General features: G+C 39.2%; 1 protein-coding gene across 4 annotated transcripts; it reads left to right on the forward strand.

Moving 5' to 3' along the window:
- Positions 1 to 1,606: 1,606 nt before the first annotated feature.
- LOC140899414 (uncharacterized) lies at positions 1,607 to 16,912 on the forward strand. Of its 4 annotated transcripts, none has more exons than XM_073314921.2 (6): positions 1,607 to 1,651; positions 3,663 to 3,788; positions 4,243 to 5,079; positions 5,541 to 6,164; positions 7,035 to 7,946; positions 9,027 to 16,912. In XM_073314921.2, exons 1-6 carry the CDS (start codon positions 1,645 to 1,647, stop codon positions 11,120 to 11,122), a joined length of 4,602 nt encoding a protein of 1,533 aa, XP_073171022.2. In that variant the 5' UTR covers positions 1,607 to 1,644; the 3' UTR covers positions 11,123 to 16,912. The 4 variants fall into 4 exon arrangements, with proteins under 4 accessions (XP_073171022.2, XP_073171020.2, XP_078705264.1 ...); XM_073314919.2 differs by lacking the exon at positions 1,607 to 1,651 and adding an exon at positions 2,238 to 2,416; XM_078849138.1 differs by lacking the exon at positions 1,607 to 1,651 and adding an exon at positions 2,238 to 2,416 and having other exon boundaries at positions 5,541 to 5,894.
- The last annotated feature ends 1,481 nt before the right edge of the window (positions 16,913 to 18,393 follow it).

The raw sequence follows: 18,393 nt of genomic DNA on the forward strand, positions 1-18,393 counted from the left end.
CTAAGGTAAATTTTCCAGAAATGTCCAAGAGATTTACGTACTGAAATAGATATGACTTAGGTACCTAAGTCACTTAGCACTTTTGAAATTTTTATCTCTAGGCTGGTTTTGCACCAGGGATGTAGAAAACTCCAAATCCCATTACTCCCCTCCCTGAAATAACCCATATTGTTACGGTTTTGATTCAAGCATTGCACTAAGTAGGCAAATTTATAAATTAGCCCTAGAATTTTCCAGCTGCCTAGAAACCGATAGTTCATGGCGTATGGAGCCTTTCTGCTCTGGTTATTGACTAGCTCTACTCATTGGCAGAGACCATTAGTAGCCAGGATTGTCAATCTGGCATATTCATGGGCACTAAAAATTAATGTAAAATTTTCAGTTTACTTGCACAAAAAATGAAATAACATGTATCATGTCATGCTAATAGGTTATATCCCCTTAAATGGATTGCTAATTGCGTGTTCTCTCTCTCGCTCTCTCTCTTTACATATATATATATATAAAATAAAAAAAATCCTTACTACTAATAATGCAAAGATATCTCATGAGCTACAGTGGTATTTTATATGCACCACACAGCCTTTTTGGTAGGCTTTGCTAGGTTTTACACACTGTATTTTCAATTAATAATTTATAATATGACTAATAAACCATGTAACTAGAAATGTTTGTCTACAGTGAGCCATTATATATGGCCGATCTTCTGTAACATTAGATCTTGTTCTGCAGTCTCTCATGGATTTTCATGTAAGTGAGAACTGCTAGTTGTTAGTTTGTTTGCAATTACATCCAACAAGACACCTGCTCCATTTTTATGCTTGTATTTGCTCTGATTTAGGGCTGATGGCAAATCACAAAGAAATTATTCTGCCTGTTTGGATTTGTTTAGAAATATTGTAATTCCTTCTTGTTATACAGTTGGCACCTGCCTTCTCCCCACTCCACAGCCCCCGCCCCCCCCTTTTTTTTTTTTGCGGAGTAAGGATTTTGCTGAGAGTAGATTTAAAGTAAATATGTTTTGCTGTTAGGTTCACAAATACCATTCACTCACTCAAATTTATCAGTCTCTTTTCATTATTTAATAAACATTATTTCTGTTATATTTTACATTTTAATTAATGTAAATTCAGTTTGTTGTAATCTCCAAGAATGGGAATTTAATACAAAAAACATAGGAACCACCATTTGCATGGTGCTTACATGACCCCAAATGTACAATGCATCCTTGTACAAACAATTTATTCATAATGTAAAAGCATTAACTTCCACCAGCATTTATTAAATATGGGTAATCTCTAGCTGTAAACATCTCTTTCCCAAGGCAGGGGTTTTCCTGTGCTGTTGGTTATGGATGAAGTATGGAGTGTCATCTCTGTGTTTTTTGTATTGTTTTTTCTAATTCTTTTAAAATGTTACCACTAAGCTTTTTAATGTTAGTTTTGGAACAGTCTTATTAATTCAGGAGATCACCTGTTTGAACCTGCCTCATGTTTTGTTAATCTGTAATGAATCTTAACATGGATGACTGGTCCAATTAGTGAACCATGTTTTCATGAAGCATAAATACTCTGACAAGTGACAGCTTTTTGTACTCAAGGGAAGCTGAAGTTTTTAACAGAAAAGTCCAATGCATTTCTGAAGATGAACTGTAAGTTCCAACTTTTATTAATTCTAGCAACAAATATTTGGATTTAAATTGTGCTAGGAATTCAGTGGGAAACTAGACTTGTCAGAAATCAAATATTGCATAAATATTTTCAGGCAGTGGTCAAAATGTATTCAGGTGCGATTTCTGTAAAGTAATAAAATATGAAATGAGAAAGGAATGCTCTTGTGCATAAATGGTGTGTCGTGAGCTGAAATTATCAGGAAAAAATAATATTGAATTATTACTGTAAAATGTGAACTCAGAAGTAATCCAAAAGGTTGCATGTCATATTTATGGAAATATTGCAGTTGTAGTGAATTCATTCTTGAGTTTCCCAAGTGTTCTAGGTAGGAAAACCTCTTCTCCTATTCAGGAAAGGCATTCCTGTTAGTCATAGAAGGGGTATATTTTTTTTTAAAGTAGGCCATATACAATTCAATACACAATTACTGTGCTAACGCTTGTAATCTGGGTAATTGTGCACATAAACCATAATGTATCCTTTTATTTGTGGAGCTGTAGTAACTGTCAATTCAAATTTGGCATTTAATTGCCAGCCCAACTTTTTAAAAGGTAGGTTGAGAGTGTAATCAATTTTTTTAATGACAGAAGACATACATTTGCAGCTGCCTGAAACTGAAATCTACTTTCCACAAGACACTTTTCCCTCTTCCTTTATAGTTACCCAGAATTACTACAGTAAAGTAAATATCAGAATCAGCCTTCCTCAGAAAAATACACTGAAGATTAGAAATATTTTCAAAGGTGTGTGTGTGTGTGTGCGTCTAACTAGCTGTATGAAAAAAACATGCAAGTATTAAACCTGACTCTAGCATATTTTTGTTTTGGCTAATAATAGTCATATTTTTACTTGTAATATTTTTGAACAAGTTAAAAGATGAGTTTATAACCAGTGCAAATAAATCCCATGCCTGGAGTTATTCCAATATGTAGTCAGGTTATACAACACAAATGTAATTGTTTATATTCCCAGATGCTGAGAAAATGCCAGCAGTATGCTTTGGGAAGAACATTAATTGGCAGAATTTATATAGCCCAAGATGTGTGCTGGAACAGGGAATGGCTGGTGATATAGAAAACAATTCAGGAAATAAGTTAACATAACATGTTAAGATACATCATCTAAATATTTTCATGTTTAGTGATATGGTATCTGAATGTTTTCTACATCAAATGAGAAAATAACAAATTTTTCAAGAAAAATGATGTCATATTACAGTATATACAATCCCCATTTATGATACATGGCAACAGCGGTCCACACAGAGATTGGCCAGTTACATAGTGCTCTTTTCCGTTTTACTAGCTGTTACATTGCCTCAAGAGAGTTAAAAATACCCGAAATATTTCCTTAATATTGATTTTCCATATAAGCCATTATTATAGTTGCCATGGGGATGTTATGAGATGAATGGGATTACAAATGGGGCAGGGTAGCGGTCGGCAAGGCAACTGCTCTCTTAAGATATGGTGCACTCTATGAAATATTTGAAAACCCCTGCTCTGTGTGCGCATCAGCTAATAAACTACCTATGAAGAGTGGTGATATTTACTGAATTAATAAATATCATGGTATTCTACAATATGAATGCAGAAACTTTACTAGAAACAATCACCATCTAACTCGTATTATCACAATGTGTCAGTCAGTAGTGTGTATGGCACTTAATGTTGCAGAAAGTTGTACAAATATCAGAGCAATGTTAAAAAGAACCTTTGTTTTTAAATTTTCAATACCCAAGGGCCCTTTTTAATTAAATTACTTTTGTAAGCAGTAATTGATATTAAGGGAGACTAAAACATTGTTACAGAGAAATGAAAAGATGCCAAATACTCCTCTTGACGCATAGCCTATTAATCTATAGTATCCCAATAGATATAGAGCAACTATAGGAAGTAAGTCAGAATACTGCAGGTTTAAAAAGATCCTCAAAAAGAACTTTTTCTAGAATGTGTGTGTTTTGTAACTGGATTTTGTGTGTGTAAATAGGTATTTTGGCTCTTGCTAGTTTTCTTCTTCTGATTTTCCTGGAAGTAGCCCAGTCTTGTCCTCCAATCTGTAAATACTGCTCCACGGGGCTAGCAGAATGTGAACATGTCTCGTCACTTCAGGAAGGTAAGCCTTTATTCCTCTCCTGCGTTCCTGTTGCTACCAATTGATAGACGAGAATAGTAGTTAGTGGAATTCTGAAATTACATGTTGCTTTTGAACAGTGGTGTTTTATATTTATAAGAAATAGGTCTAGAAGTAAAAATATATTCACTTGAAAACTATAAAAAGGAAAAAGCAATTGCCATATAAAAGACACATTATCCAGTCCAGGTTGTGATGGAACCTATGAATACAGTAGTAGGCCATATGCCAAGTACAAAAGGATGGATATTTAGGAGAGCAGCACAGCAAGGTCTGTCTTTGAGTAGATCAATTTCAGTCATTGTGGTCTGATCCTCAGCTGTAGTCCTTTGTACTTGTCCAATGTAGTCTCATCCCAGGGCTGGTACCCAACTTAAATTAGAGCAGCCTCTTGTCTTCCTGTAGTTTAATTCCTAACACGTTTTTTATACCTCAGTCTTACCAGGTTTGCCAAACTCCACAGAGAAAATACTATTACGGCACGGAAACCTTAGCAAGATACCACCACTGTCTTTTCAGAATTTCCCCAGGCTTCATTTGCTCTCCATAACTGGATTTCTGTTCTCTTCACTTGCAAACCTGACCTTTGTTGCAAAAGACATCAGCAGCCTGAGGAGTTTGGATCTCAGCAGTAACTGCCTGCTGAGCTGTGGGATTGAGCCTTTGGCTTTCTCTGGTCTTGGAATCCTCGAGGAGTTGATTCTTACAAACAATGCCTTGGATACGCTGAAAAGTTCTTGGTTCTTGGAGATGACCCTGCTCACCAAACTCCTCCTTTCTGACAACAAAATTACATATCTTCCTCCAAGAACTTTTGAGAGTTTGGCTAAGCTGAACGAACTCATTGTGTCTTCCAATTTCATTCAGTATCTTTCCATGGACACTTTTTATGGGCTAGCATCATTGACCAAACTGGACTTATCAAGCAATGAAATCCTGTTTGTTAATAACGATGTTTTCCAGCCTTTGCAGGCCTTGACGCATCTGTGGTTGTTTAAGAATAAGATGACTGCACTGGCCAGCATGCCAGACTCTCTTACCTCCTTGTCACTTAATGAAAATCCTTGGACCTGCAACTGTCATCTGGTGAGCTCCATGCAGTTACTGAAGGAGAAAGTTCAGACACCCAGTGGCCTAGTTTGCAATAGTCCACCGAGCCTGAGGGGACGCCATATGTTGAATGTCGGGCCTGAAGTTTGTGCTTTTCCAACTCGCACAGAAAATCTACCACAGGAAAGCACTTCAAAATTTAACTCGCTCTATGGCTTCACAGGTAAACTCTAGCAATGCAACATAGTTTGGAAGCTGTTTGTTTGCATTGTTCATACTTCACATTAATTTAAAGGTGTAAATATTAAAAAAAAATCTTCCATTTGTATTTGCTTAGCCTGCTTTGTGAGGCCTTTCTCATGAGCACCCAGTTCGCAGTCCTTGGGCAGGAGAGCCCCAAGCCAGGAATGGGATGCATTGTGGAACAGTGGGGAAGGGGAGCTAATGGCTTGGAAGGGGATGATGCAGATCCTTACTGAAAGTTCAGGGGGTGTGGATGGACTATCAGGTGGAGCTGCAGAGCAGGTGCTTTACAGAGCTGTGTGGTGAAAAACTTGCATGAAATCTGCCTGAATCGTGCTTGGTACTTGTGGATACTATTATTATGATTAAGCACCAAGTTCACATATAAACTTAAAAAATATAGCCATGAACGTGGTCTGATTCTCATCCTGTCTCCTGCAGGAGGACTTTTCTTCAGTTTCGTCATGTGTCTGATTGTCTATTTCGTCACAAAACACTGGAAATATAGCAGAGTTGCTAATCAGGCAGAGGATGGACACATCTTACAGAAGGACTCTGTGGAAGAGTTCCCAAGGAGCGTGACCAATGCCCCTTCAGTATCCTCACTTCCTCATAGCTGTGTGATAAAAGCAAGTACAACAAGGGGCTTTCAGAAGGAAAGTGAAGCTGACACAACAGAAAAAGCACTGTGTGACCATTTGAACAACACGTCCAAATCCAGCAGAGAACATTCAGAAACAAGTTCCCCAGTGAAGATGCCTGGAGTGGCCGTGCTGCCGGCTCACAGTCCCACAGGTAAAAAGATCATGACGATCTGTAAGGATGGAATGGAAATTGAAAGATTAACTGAAAGTCCAGACAAAGCCACAAGCCCAGCACTCCAGCAAGTGGGCAGCAAAAATGTGGAGAGAGCAGTTGAAATCCCCAGATGTGTCAGTGCACCGGGCTTACTTCCTAATGTGGAGAAACAACCTTCTCCAAAAAGGGACCATGGTTTGCATTGCTCATCGTTCAGCCATGAAAAAACAAGCCCGATGAGGGAGTGGATGGAGAATAGGGAACCTGGTAAGTTCAAATAAAGAGTAACAATGATTACTCGGAAAGAAAAGGAGTACTTGTGGCACCTTAGAGACTAACACCTTTATTTGAGCATGAGCTTTCCTGAGCTATAGCCACAAGTCCTCCTTTTCTTTTTGCGGATACAGACTAACACGGCTGCTACTCTGAAACCAATGATTACTCAGAAATGGTGGTGGGGAGGTTGGGCGTTTGTCACTTTGGAACGGGAAGAGGATAGGCAGCAATAGCTCTCGTGTGCATTTTGCTATAGTAGCCATTGCTCAGAGGCCCATTGCTCTGCAGAGTCTCAAGGGGCCTGCTGTTGAATGAGGTGGCCCATTGTACTGGAGACTGCTGCAAGAAATCTGCTACGACTGCGGAACCAGCAAGAATTCTCAGTGATGGCTACCGTACAATGGGAATGCTGATTCACTGAGCATCTTCATCCACCAGGATTTGTATATTTCCCGATACAGTATTACGGTAAAGTGCTTTCAGCTCCACTGGTGAGGCATCACTGGAAGAAAATTTTTCGCTTTTAGAATTATGTCCTTATTTAAAAGAACGTGACCTTTTATAAATAAATTATTAAAATATTGCATGGCAATTACATACTTCAATCCCTATAACAAATCTAATGTGCTTTCTGCATTTAGTTCCTGGGTTCCGTTTCCAGTTCAAGTAGGGGGGTGGAGGGGTGCATGTGCTCAGTCCAGACACTTGTGAAGCAATGCCTTTTCATCAGTATGCAGAGGTGTTTGTGTATTTCTGTGTTACAACTCAGTGGAGAGAAGTGAGATTTGTGCATATGATTAAAATATGTATTTACAATATAGATAAGTGCAGTATGTCAACTTTGTTCCCTCTGTTTTGCAGCCTTGGTGAAATATTTTGAAACCCAGCGGGAAGGGCAGGCTTTGAGTCCCATTACCTGGTTTTCTGGTTCTCAGTGTTCCCGGACTTTGGTAAATGTAGTTTCTCCAGCAGGAAGTGCTACACATATACAAACAGGCAGAGACCGAATTCACACCGCCTCTAACAAGAGAAGTAAATCCTGGAGCCCCTTTCACTTCAGCATCTCCAGTCATTTAACAGAGGCTCATGGAGATAGTGCATCTAGAAGAAATTCTGAGAATGGATTTGAGGCCAACTCGGTGCATTCAAGAAGAGACACAGACTGCGAGACTTTATGTCGAGAACATTTTATAAAGAGTGAGTCCACAGATACTACTGAGGACAGATCCAAAGATCAAGGAATGAAAGAACCAGATTTGCAGAAAGACATCTATCTCAAGAACTGTTGCATTGCACAGAGTGAAAGCAACAATCAGGGAGAGACTACGAACACAGGGGATGTCAACCTCACTCCAGAACCTGAAGCACGAGCCAACCCACTTTCAGATTTAGCCAGCCCTAGAGAATATGCTGGTGCCAGCAACCCAGATAATAAAGGCATTAAGCCTGCAGTGCAGGGCAAATTAGTTAGCCCCTTTCTTGGAAAAGAAGGTATCCATCCCCAGTCTTTCTATAATAATGATAGATTGAGAGAAGAGAGGCCCAGCTGTACAATACCCAGGAGTGAGAAACCTGACAAAGAATCTTCCTTAAAGAATAATAAATTAACAAAAGAGAGATTTTGGAAATACCATACAAATTGCTGCAATGAATTCCAGCCCTGCCCAACTGCTCAGAAAGTATTAAAAGAGCTGAAGACTGCACTTCTGACTTCAAGAGAGCAATTAGATCTGTCCACGCAGGCTCCCCCCTCTGACATGGATCTTCTGAAAGGTAATGATAGACTCACCATTAACCTTTTAGTTAAACTTTCCCAGAGAAGGGAAAAGCAGAGGCCAAAGAAGCAGCCCTGGAAATGACTGGAGATTAGTCACTACCATAAAGTGTAGCCATGCTGCAGTACCGTATAGGCTATGCACTGCTGATTTGGATTAAATTTACACCCAATTTTATGAAGAGGTTTTGCCTTCCGCAGCTAACGAACATCAGTCTGTGGGACTGCTCTTGCGGCAAGGGGGATCTGTGTGAGCTAATGCTAGGAAACAGTCTATGCCCTGTGCTGATGCTTGTGGCTGCTGGCAAATGAAGCATATTGCATAATAAAAGTCCTGGGCAGCAATGAGACTATGCAGGCTCTCTCTGCTTAGCATTATGCCCCAGCTCACCGCTGGCAGCAGTGTGCGCTGCAGGCCAGCAAGTGATTGGATGCCACTTGCCATGTATAATGTCAGGAGCAGCAGAAATCAATTTTAAAATACAAGATTTTAAAAATTTTCATGCCATTCAATAGATGTTTCCCCTTTCTGTTCTCCTTAGATCTGTCCATCAGCTATACAAATGAGTTAACGTTTGTTTTAGCACCTTGAAAATGTAAAGCACCACCACGAAGGGAATTTAGAAGTATTTCACCTGTAAGTGTTTTTAATAAAAGGCAATATATTTTCAGTTATTCAGTATATAATTAATTTTTGGAAATAACTGCCAAATGATGATGGCCAGCAAACAACTTTGTGAAACTCGACTATGAAGTATGCAGGTAAGGATAGCTTCAGTTGTGATCTATTGTAAGACAACAGGGGCTAATCATCACTATATTTCAGCTACAATAATCATCAGCTAGACTCAGGCAGAAAGAGTATTTTAACACACAACTTGAAAGGGTTTTACATCTCCTTCTGAAGCATCTCACTCCATCTACCACCAGAATATTTGTGTGCAGATCACTGGTTTGTTGCTATGAATTGGGGACATGTATTCAGACACTTGTTACCAACCTGTAGAAACTGTGATAAGGAATTTTTAGCAGAATTTATAATGTGTCGTGGTGTTTTGTATTTAACCTAAATCTTACAGAACAAGAAGTGACCACAACTTTCCTTGCCCAGTATATAAACAGTGAGGAGCCACTAACAAACAAATGGGAAAAGGGAAACAATAGCACTTTGCCAGATGCACACGCTTCCTTTGCTCCTGATGGAATTTGCCATCCAGAGTTGCCTGGAGATGACAGTAAAATTTTTTGTGGACTTCCTCAGACAATAACTCTGCAGCTGGGCCAACAAACCAATGTATCTCACCAAGAAGCTGGTGCTGAATGCCAGTCTTTAAGTAAGGCAATTGTTGAATCCATCAATGAATTTCAAGGGAGCACTGAAAAATGCATTGTAAAAGATCAGAGCAGGACGGTGGATAGTTTGGAGCAACTGCAGTTAGGAAATGCCTCTGTAGGTGCCAATAATCTCCTGTCCAGAAGATGTGGGAATGCATGTAATGAACATGTTGCCCAGGACTGGAAGTCTTTGGATGCAGAAACTGATTCGGATGCACTGACACAAACATATAATACTATCAATGAGCATTTTGCAGGAGGTGAAGAAGGTTGTGTTCCTGCATCTCCAAGTATTTTACACAGAGAACTCTGCCATGTTAAATCTCTACAACTCAGCGCTATGGCATCTGTCTATACTTGCCTCCCTCTCAGTGCAGATGAAAGCACCCTGGCGCCTGACTCTGAAACTTCCAGTCCAAATATTAGTAAAGTTCCTTTATTGGACGTTCACAAAGTTGAACGTAAAGGTGTAGCAGACAGAGAGCCCAACTGTTATTTCTCAGATGAGGTTATTTCGGAGCAGAAAATGCACATTTCTCCAAGCGAAGAGAAAAGTGTAGGCGGACTGAGAGATGCAAGTACTGATGCTGAATTCATGCTTAATGAAAATGAGGGAGCTCAGTTTGATATAGACCAGGAGAAAACAAAGGCATTTCAATCTGACGGTACTGAGCACAATTCATATGAGTTAGTGAAAGTTGTTAGCTCAAATGACACAGACGGCCAAAAGAATACTAGGGAGCTGTTAGCCCCCCGTGACAATTCGAGGATTGAAAATAAAACCTGGCATAATACTGACAACCATCCTTGCAGAAGCTGCTTGGGAAATGCCTGTGCTTCTATAGCAGCCGATCGTAATGAATGTGACAATGCAGAATGCAGAAAGGAAACTGGCCCTGAGTCTCTCTGCCAACCTGCTGTATCAAAAGGGAGCAGATCCTTTACAAATCCTTCTCTTACTGTTTATGAAAGTCAAGCAGAAGAAATCAGTGTTGCAGGCTATGATGGTACTTTTTCTCACTCACGCCAGGCCTCCAGGAATACAGGAATTCAGCAATTTACTTGTAATAAAAAGGACAAGTTTCAGCTCCAGAATATACAGGTAAATCCAAAAACAGAGAATGAACCAGATATGAAATATTCTAACTCTAAATACCCCATGTTAGTGGCTGGCAACACAGATGCTAAGCTTTGTGTAGCAGGAGACAACCCCTCTGCCAGTTCATATTTAGAAAGCAGACGGCCCCTGGAGATTGGACTACATTCTAAGACCATTCGTCTGCCAGAGCAGTCTCACAGGTCTCTTCTGCAACAAGGTTCTGCACTTTCCAACCCATGGAAGAAGGAATTAGAGCAAAACTGGAATGAAAGTCCATCAGGAAAACAACTCAAGAAAACATATTGTTCTGTTTTCAGACTACCTACCGAAGGCTCATCTTTTGGGAAACTTTGCCAGAATTTAGACTGTACCATTGAGCCTCCTGATCTGAGCAAGGGAACATTCCCCACTACCCTACTGACACCAAATCCATATTTATTGGGACAAGAAACTGAAATACATGCAAATGGAGGGTCTTGGGCATTCAACCCTCAACTGATGGATAAAGCCACATATTTAAGTTGCCTTTATAATCCAAAGGCACCGAGGAAACAAGCAAATGAACTAAGTGTACTTTCTAATCTCCGCTATTGTAAAATTTCAGCAAAAGTATCCTTTGGTGTGGAGGAGGAGGAATGGAGGTCAGTGTCTCAAAAAAAGGAAAATGACCCAGATCAATTAATGAGTAACCATCAATATGAACCTCCTCCTAAAAAAGAAGTCACCACAGATAGCGACTGATGTAAGTATACTACCTGACTTTGGTAGAGCTTTGCACAGCTAAAATGTAATCAACTTGTAAAATGAATGGGTTTGTGTATGTAAATGAGGACAGTCAAAGATGACTCAAAAATACCACTACTGTATTGGTCTGTAGAGATACACGTAATGCTTTTCTATTACACAGTGATCTTGTACATCACTCTGGCCGTGTTTTCAGTCTGTTGTCTGTCTTTCAGAAATGTAGTTTCAAGATACCTGTGTATATAATTTTTGATCTTGAACTAATCAGAAGTGTTAAACATCCCATGAAAAACATTTAGTGGCATGCAAGTTTAGGCCTTACATTTGATGTACTCAGTGTAGTAATGTACCTCAGCCAGGTGCAACCTGTTCATAGATGTTTTGGAATTAACAAAGCTTACCTGCTTTAAAGAAGGAAAGGGTAATGCTTAAAGATCATGGTTTGTTTTTCTTAATTTTTAAACATTTTTGGAAGCCTGTGATTGTAAACGTTTCCACTTAGTTTTTTCCTTCTTTTCCATTGTGGATAGACAATGTTTGAATGTTCTGGAAGATGGACTTTTCTCTTGATTTTTGAACAATGAGTGGTTTCTTTGGGTGACAAAGACTTTACATACTGTATATAGGGGGGAAATATAGGGCAAATTGGGTTGGACCATCTAATATGGATGGTGCGACGAAGCATCTCTTTATCAAATGACTGGGGTAAAATCTTTTTTCTGCACGTAAGGATTAGATATTGCCCTTTGTATCTTTACTTTAAGGATTTTAATATTGTTGGTATTAGATTGATTTGGGCTGACATTTGACTGGAACACAACATTCATACAAAACATTATTAAATTAGGGGAGGGAGTTTTGAAAAGATCTGAATTTTTTAAAAAAAATCACAAAACATATCGCACAATTTTAGAGTGCTGCAAAATGGGTTTGGTGGCCTATCTGCGTTTTGGGATTTTGGAAGGGGATTTCCAATTGACCTCAAAATTACAGCTCACTTCCCCTTTCCAACCCCTTCAAAAACATTTACAAAAGTCTATGCTGTTGCTGCATGCAGCTGTTTCATTGTAACTTTATTTTTTACAGACCAGTGTGAAGCATCTTCACATATATTTGTACAAAAAAAAATCTCCAGTTGGCTGTCTACAGTGTATTTCAGAACATTTCACAAAAGAGGGTCCCATATGTGGAAAAACCTGGAATTGTAATATGTAATTGCTAATAAAAATGCATGCACTTGGGGACCTGGAGGAGTGTGAATTCCCTTCTGGGAAATGAAGATGTGACAGGTTTTTCAGACATATTTTACACACTTAGTCAAAAGGGGTTTTTAATGGGAAGTACATATGTTCTGTACACATTTTTGGCTATTCAAATTTCCCTTTAAATGTTGATCTACAAATTTAGTCCATATTTGCAGTATAAAACAGTAAATGGACATGGAACATGCAAGGAATTAAGTTGGCAGTAAATCTGTAAATGTCATTGCCATCTCTTATTTTGCTTATTTCTGCATTTTCCCCAGACTCACTGGTTTGTTTGTTAAGCACAAACATACTCTTCAGAAAGTATGTGTGGTGGTGATTTGCTAGAGATTAGCCACGCTAGTTCAATCAACTTCAGAGACTCTCTCCTTCTCACTCAGTAACTTTTGGACAACTGATGGGTAACCAAACGTGCACAAAACTCGTATCCTGCAGTGTGTCTGGCAATATTTTAGATACGTGTGGTTACCACAGGAGTGCTGCTATCCCCAGTGCCTGCCTTCTGGCTTTCATGGCATGTAATGTTGAGAGTTCCCATCTATACCATCTGACTCTTTTCCATTAATTTTTCTGAAATATCAAGTAACTAGACTTGCCCTACTCAGGCAATTATTCCTGATCACTCCTGGCACATTTCTTAGACCTGAGCTATTGAGGAAAAGCAAATGAACAAGCTATCCTTCTGAAGACATTTGTATTTTCCGAAAGACTGACAATATTACAGCCTTCATTATAGGGTATAAATTATGTATAAGAAAATTAACTGCTTTCTAAAACATAGGTAGGTTACTTCCTCATTAATCATGCAGGCATCTTTCCCTGTTGTACAGTATTTTTAAAGAGATGGCCTTTATATAACTTTGTGCCCGTGGCTGCCAACAACAGAGGTCAATACTGTACTTACTGGCTGTTGGATGAGCTATTGTTTCTTTCCTGAATACTTAGTTTTATGTCTTTCAAATAAGAACAAAAATGAAAATAAATATCTGAAGCAATTCTCTGTAGCCGTGCTGTTTCATGCCTCAGACGCTGGTTTGTGGCCAAGACGCTGTCAGTAGGTTTGTCAGTTTTATATTTACTGTATGTCATACACCATACTGCTGTTTCTTGCTTTCTGAACAACTGAAAAGCATTTGGAGCATTACAACTACATACGAAGGTGGACTTTGCCCACAATCCCCTTCTAAAACAGCGGTTTATAAGTGGACACATAATTTTCCCTTTGATGCCATAACATTTTCAGGACCATTACAAAAATAAAATATTTTGTTTTTACATTAGTCTTGTAACCAATTCTAAAGAAACAGAAAATTAAACATTTGATCTTAGAATTTCATCAGCTGTAGCTAAATATCTACAAGGGATATTTTTTACATCTCGTTAGAATGTTTACCATAAATTTACACCATAGAAATTTGTAAGATTTTAATTTGTAAAAGTGTCATTCTTTTTTAAAATACATGTATATATTAAACAAAATGAAGCATTGTCAAAGTACCACAGAACACAGTTAAGGTTTTTGGTATTATAATAAATCATGCATATTCTATATGTGTTGGTTTGGGGTTTTTTTATGTTAAGCATTATCATTAGTATATTATATTTATAATTTTTGCCAACCTAACTTACTGTTCTGCTACTCAGCTGGGTTAGCCTTAACACGTTGCCTTTTAGCACCCTTAAAATGTGATCTTTCATTTGGACGCGATCACTCAAACAAATACAGTACATCTTTTTTCAGCGTGTGCCGTGAATTCCTGTGCAATTAATTGATCGATCATTCTGAAAACGTACAGTATAATAATCCCTTACTTTATGACCGCACACCCACAAATTTGCATGCAGCAGTAAATAACCCCTAGTACTAAGCGCCTGATTTGTGATGGCTGTTTGGCACTTCCAACTAGATTTTAACATTAAAAACATGCATGGCTACAGGAAGTGCACTTTGTTGCACTGTCCCCACGTAAACTATATATTGCTTCTCTCTACTTATAGAATCACTTCCTATTTACACACCTCATCAGCCCAGGGAACCAGGCAAATGAAAAGGAGTGCTCATCTTGCATGTACAATAAGCAGAATATACACAGGTAATATGCCTAGGCTTGGAAGGATTCAGTTTTTATCGGTAAATGTCAGTAAACATCAATTTCAGACAAAACCATATTTCCATCGGTGGTAACAGAAATGCACAGATCGGCAAAAGAAGAAAAGTGCTGCTTGAGAACTTACTACAGTTTGATTTAAGTAGATTTACTTTATCCATAGTGATAGGATATTAATAACTTGTATTTTAACAGCAGCAAAGATTTAACTTTTTGAATCTGAATGTCTACTGTCGTTAAATGATTGTCTGCTCCCTTAGTTGCCTGCAACTGTGAACATTTAAATCAGTAAAAACTTTAAACAATGCTTAAAAACAAACATGGATATTTACCATCAAAATTATTTTAAAAAAAAATCAAATTCTGCCAAGCCTAAGAACAACTAGCAAGGCAGACTGAGTCGAGAGTCTATAGAGTTGACCTGTAACGACTTTTACAAATAGATATTTCTGTGTCTAATTATGGCTTTGTTTCACTATAACCTGAGTGAAAAATAGAGATTGGGAACCCTCCAGAAGTTTGTAATTTAGACTTGGTTTAACATATTCACAGTTTAGAGGATTATCAAAACTATCTGAATCTCTTAAGTCTGCAAAATGACTTGTAAATCTCAAGAGAACAGGTGTGCTTGTGAGACTTCTGTTACTTCCCCTCAGATATCCTGCAAGAACATATTTCTCATGATACTTTGACGCTTCTCGTCCCAGTGGGAAATAAATGGGAAGAAGAAAAACCTTTTTCACCCAAACATTTCAAAACTTCAAAAATAGTTATTTTTGAGTTTAGGTCTACAAATGGCTGAAGGTTCAGGGCTGCTTCCTTCACTTGCTGTAGATCCTACAGACCTTTCCTTCTAACTCTGAAAATTAACTCTCTTCACCATTGCGTGGATGAACAATTGAAATCTGAAAACAACCAGAATGTACCCATGGGCGCATATCTAGATACTCCAATGAACGTGTAACCCCCTTCATTGCCCAGCATTAGCCACATCGTGTGTTTATTTGTAGGCTTGTTTTTCTCCAGAGACACACAACATTGTACTGAGGGAACTTCAACCGGGAGATGAAGTTTACTTTCTTCCCTGTGTCTGGGAAACACAAGGCTTGCAACATATTAAACATTGCTGTGTGATTTCCATACACAAGTCTGTCTCATTCCAATTTTGATATGACAATTTAATTGAATTAAGAAACTGTATTAAAAGCTTTTTTGATTGGCAGCACTAACTACACAAAACCTAGTCCAGGTTTTAAAGTTTTCCTACATGAAGCCTATTGATCTGCCTCTTTCTTTTCTATTTTAAGCCTCAACAATCTTTGCAAAGGTGGGAAGATTTCATTTTTAGAAGGAAGGGCTTAAAAACACTTAAGTGCATGGACTACACCCCACGACTGAGGTGTGTGGCTGGAGAGAAAGAAAGCAGTGGTGCTGCCTAGTACAAGCAACTCTAACCACCAGGACCCAGAGATGGGTAAAGTGTAGAGAGAATGCATAACCCAGCAAACATTCCTTCCCACCAGCTCCAGGGAGGGGTGCAGTATGCACACTGGAATTGAGGATGATATAAAATTGGCACTTTAACGTTTCGCATGCCAGAATATATCTTTCCTTGATATCTGCTCATGTCTACAAGCTTTGGTGCGCTCTGCCCTGTGGCAGTAGTCTGAAAAACTGGGCTGAAAAAGCCTTTTTCTTCATTGGCATGTTTCTAGGCCACACCAATGAGAGAGAGTGAGTTTGAACTACAGTGCTTGTTCCCATGATATTAAATTTCAGGGTCAGGAAGGCATTTAAGCAGGGACCTCCAGCCAAAGCTTGCTTTTCCTTTTGTAATGTATTATTTAATATGTGTCAATAGCCACTTGAGAATAGCCTTACAGGCTGAGTGTCTCTACAACGGAAGCTTAGGTGCCATTGGAACACCTAGATGAAATGGTTTACTGACAATAATACAAAATTATCACAGAGTCAGGAGTGGAAGGCAGAGCTGGAGGAATTGTCTCATCCGTAAGGGAAAAATAGGTTTCTATATTGGTTACCCCATGATTGCAAATGCCCGATATTAGGACTTTTCAGGAAATGAATCATAGGTTAACACTTTACTGATGATTCTGGACTTTGGACACAGATATTGCTGGTTTTGCAGAATTCTCTAAGCACTAAATTGTATTTTTACTGGCTGTTTAAAACTGCAATTTTAAACAACACAAACAACTTCTATTGTGTGTGTGTCAGTGGGAACGACTGGCAGATGTTTGTGAAAATAAACAAAGCTGCTGCATCCATTCATCTTTCAATCCCTGGTCAACCAATCAGTGATGTCCAGTGGAACTTCATGACATTGTCATTGTGCTTTACAGGATTTTCACAAAAATCCCTTATGTTTTAATATACTAATTTAAAAGTATATAAAGTCAACATCTTTGTTAGTCACTTGGCATTCAAATAAACCATTTACACATCAACAGTTTAAAGTGTGCAAAAATAGGTGAAAAATACATTGTTCTGCTATAGAAAGTTCTTTACCATTTAGTCAATGCAATGTTAATAGGAGTTGGCCAGATGGTGCTATACTGACTAGTACTGTAAGGTTATTCTGTACATTCACATCTTTACTGTAGGCAAAAGCTACTTCTACATATAGTTTTACCCGGTTATAAAAGAACTTTGTCTCTGAAGCTCATAACAAAGGTGTTAACATTTTTGGTACCTCAAACGTTGAGGTAGCCTGAACAAAGTCTACTACCGTCAAAGGTTGAGCTTGCAGTTAATCAGTAAATGAGTTAAGGGGAATGACTGGAAAGACCCTTCTCAAACTTAAGGTGATTTTGCTGTTAAGAAGTTGCTATTTAAAATAGGGGAGAGATTTTTAGATAAGAGACTTGTCCCCTAATAAGAGCAAAGACCACAATGAGCATAGAAACAGCATAGACAATAAGCGACGGTGTAGCCACAGCAAGACTAAATTCATACTCATTGTTGCATTATGGCCTTCACAAGACTAAGCTTCAGCGTTATTCAAAAGTGCTCTCGAGCTGTGGCAAAGGAGCATTTAATGCAATTTATGGGGAAACCAAAGGGGAGAGGAGGGAGGTATGTGGATGCGTGTACTGAGGTGGCATTAACCATCTTTGCATCTCCCCTGGGTGAATCTCCCAGCATCCAGGCTAGTTTCTGGGTCAGTTAGAGCAGTTTTAGGGGGAAAACGAAGAACCCGAGAGGTGAATAGCCCGCTTTGCTGAAGCCTCAGCAGCACAGCTGGCCTGGGCTTCCATGGCTGCTGCAAGTGGCCTGCACCATTAAAAATCAGGCCACGTTTACTGAGGTGTCTGAATATGGACATAGGAGACTGACTCTCGGCCCCTAGTCTGCATAAACTCTGTTTTTTTTAATCTTCCTTTTTAAAATTACTAAAGGGCAAGAGCTGGGCTGGGTGTTTGCTCCAGCACTTATTCCATTTTAGTGCTGGGAGAAAGACCACCAGCTACCTTCTGTGTTCCCTGGGCCAGCAGAGGCTGAGCTGTCATCTGTCCAGTTCCCCCGGTGCTAGCCACAGACAAGGTGCAGGTGGCTGCTGGTGTTTTTATGCACCACGTCCTGTAGCCCCTGCAGTGAGAGGGGTTAGACGATGTCGTGCTTAAAACAGCTGTAGCTGCCAGGAGCCATTGTTATGGGGCCATGCCCACTGCTGGGAAATGTTGAGCAGAAACAAGGCAGATTGCAGGCACCTCACCAGACTTCACCTGATGGAGAAATGAGGTCCCAGCTTGGCTCTGGCCAGAATTGAGGGTGCGGGGGGCAGAGTGTCATACTACACAGGGGTACTAAGGGGGCAATAAAAGAAGGGTGTAGGGGGGATGTTGAATTTCAGCAGCATCTTTCAATTGGGCCT

The sequence above is a fragment of the Lepidochelys kempii genome, chromosome 16 (assembly GCF_965140285.1).
Source record: "Lepidochelys kempii isolate rLepKem1 chromosome 16, rLepKem1.hap1, whole genome shotgun sequence".
NCBI classification, from domain to species: domain Eukaryota; kingdom Metazoa; phylum Chordata; order Testudines; family Cheloniidae; genus Lepidochelys; species Lepidochelys kempii.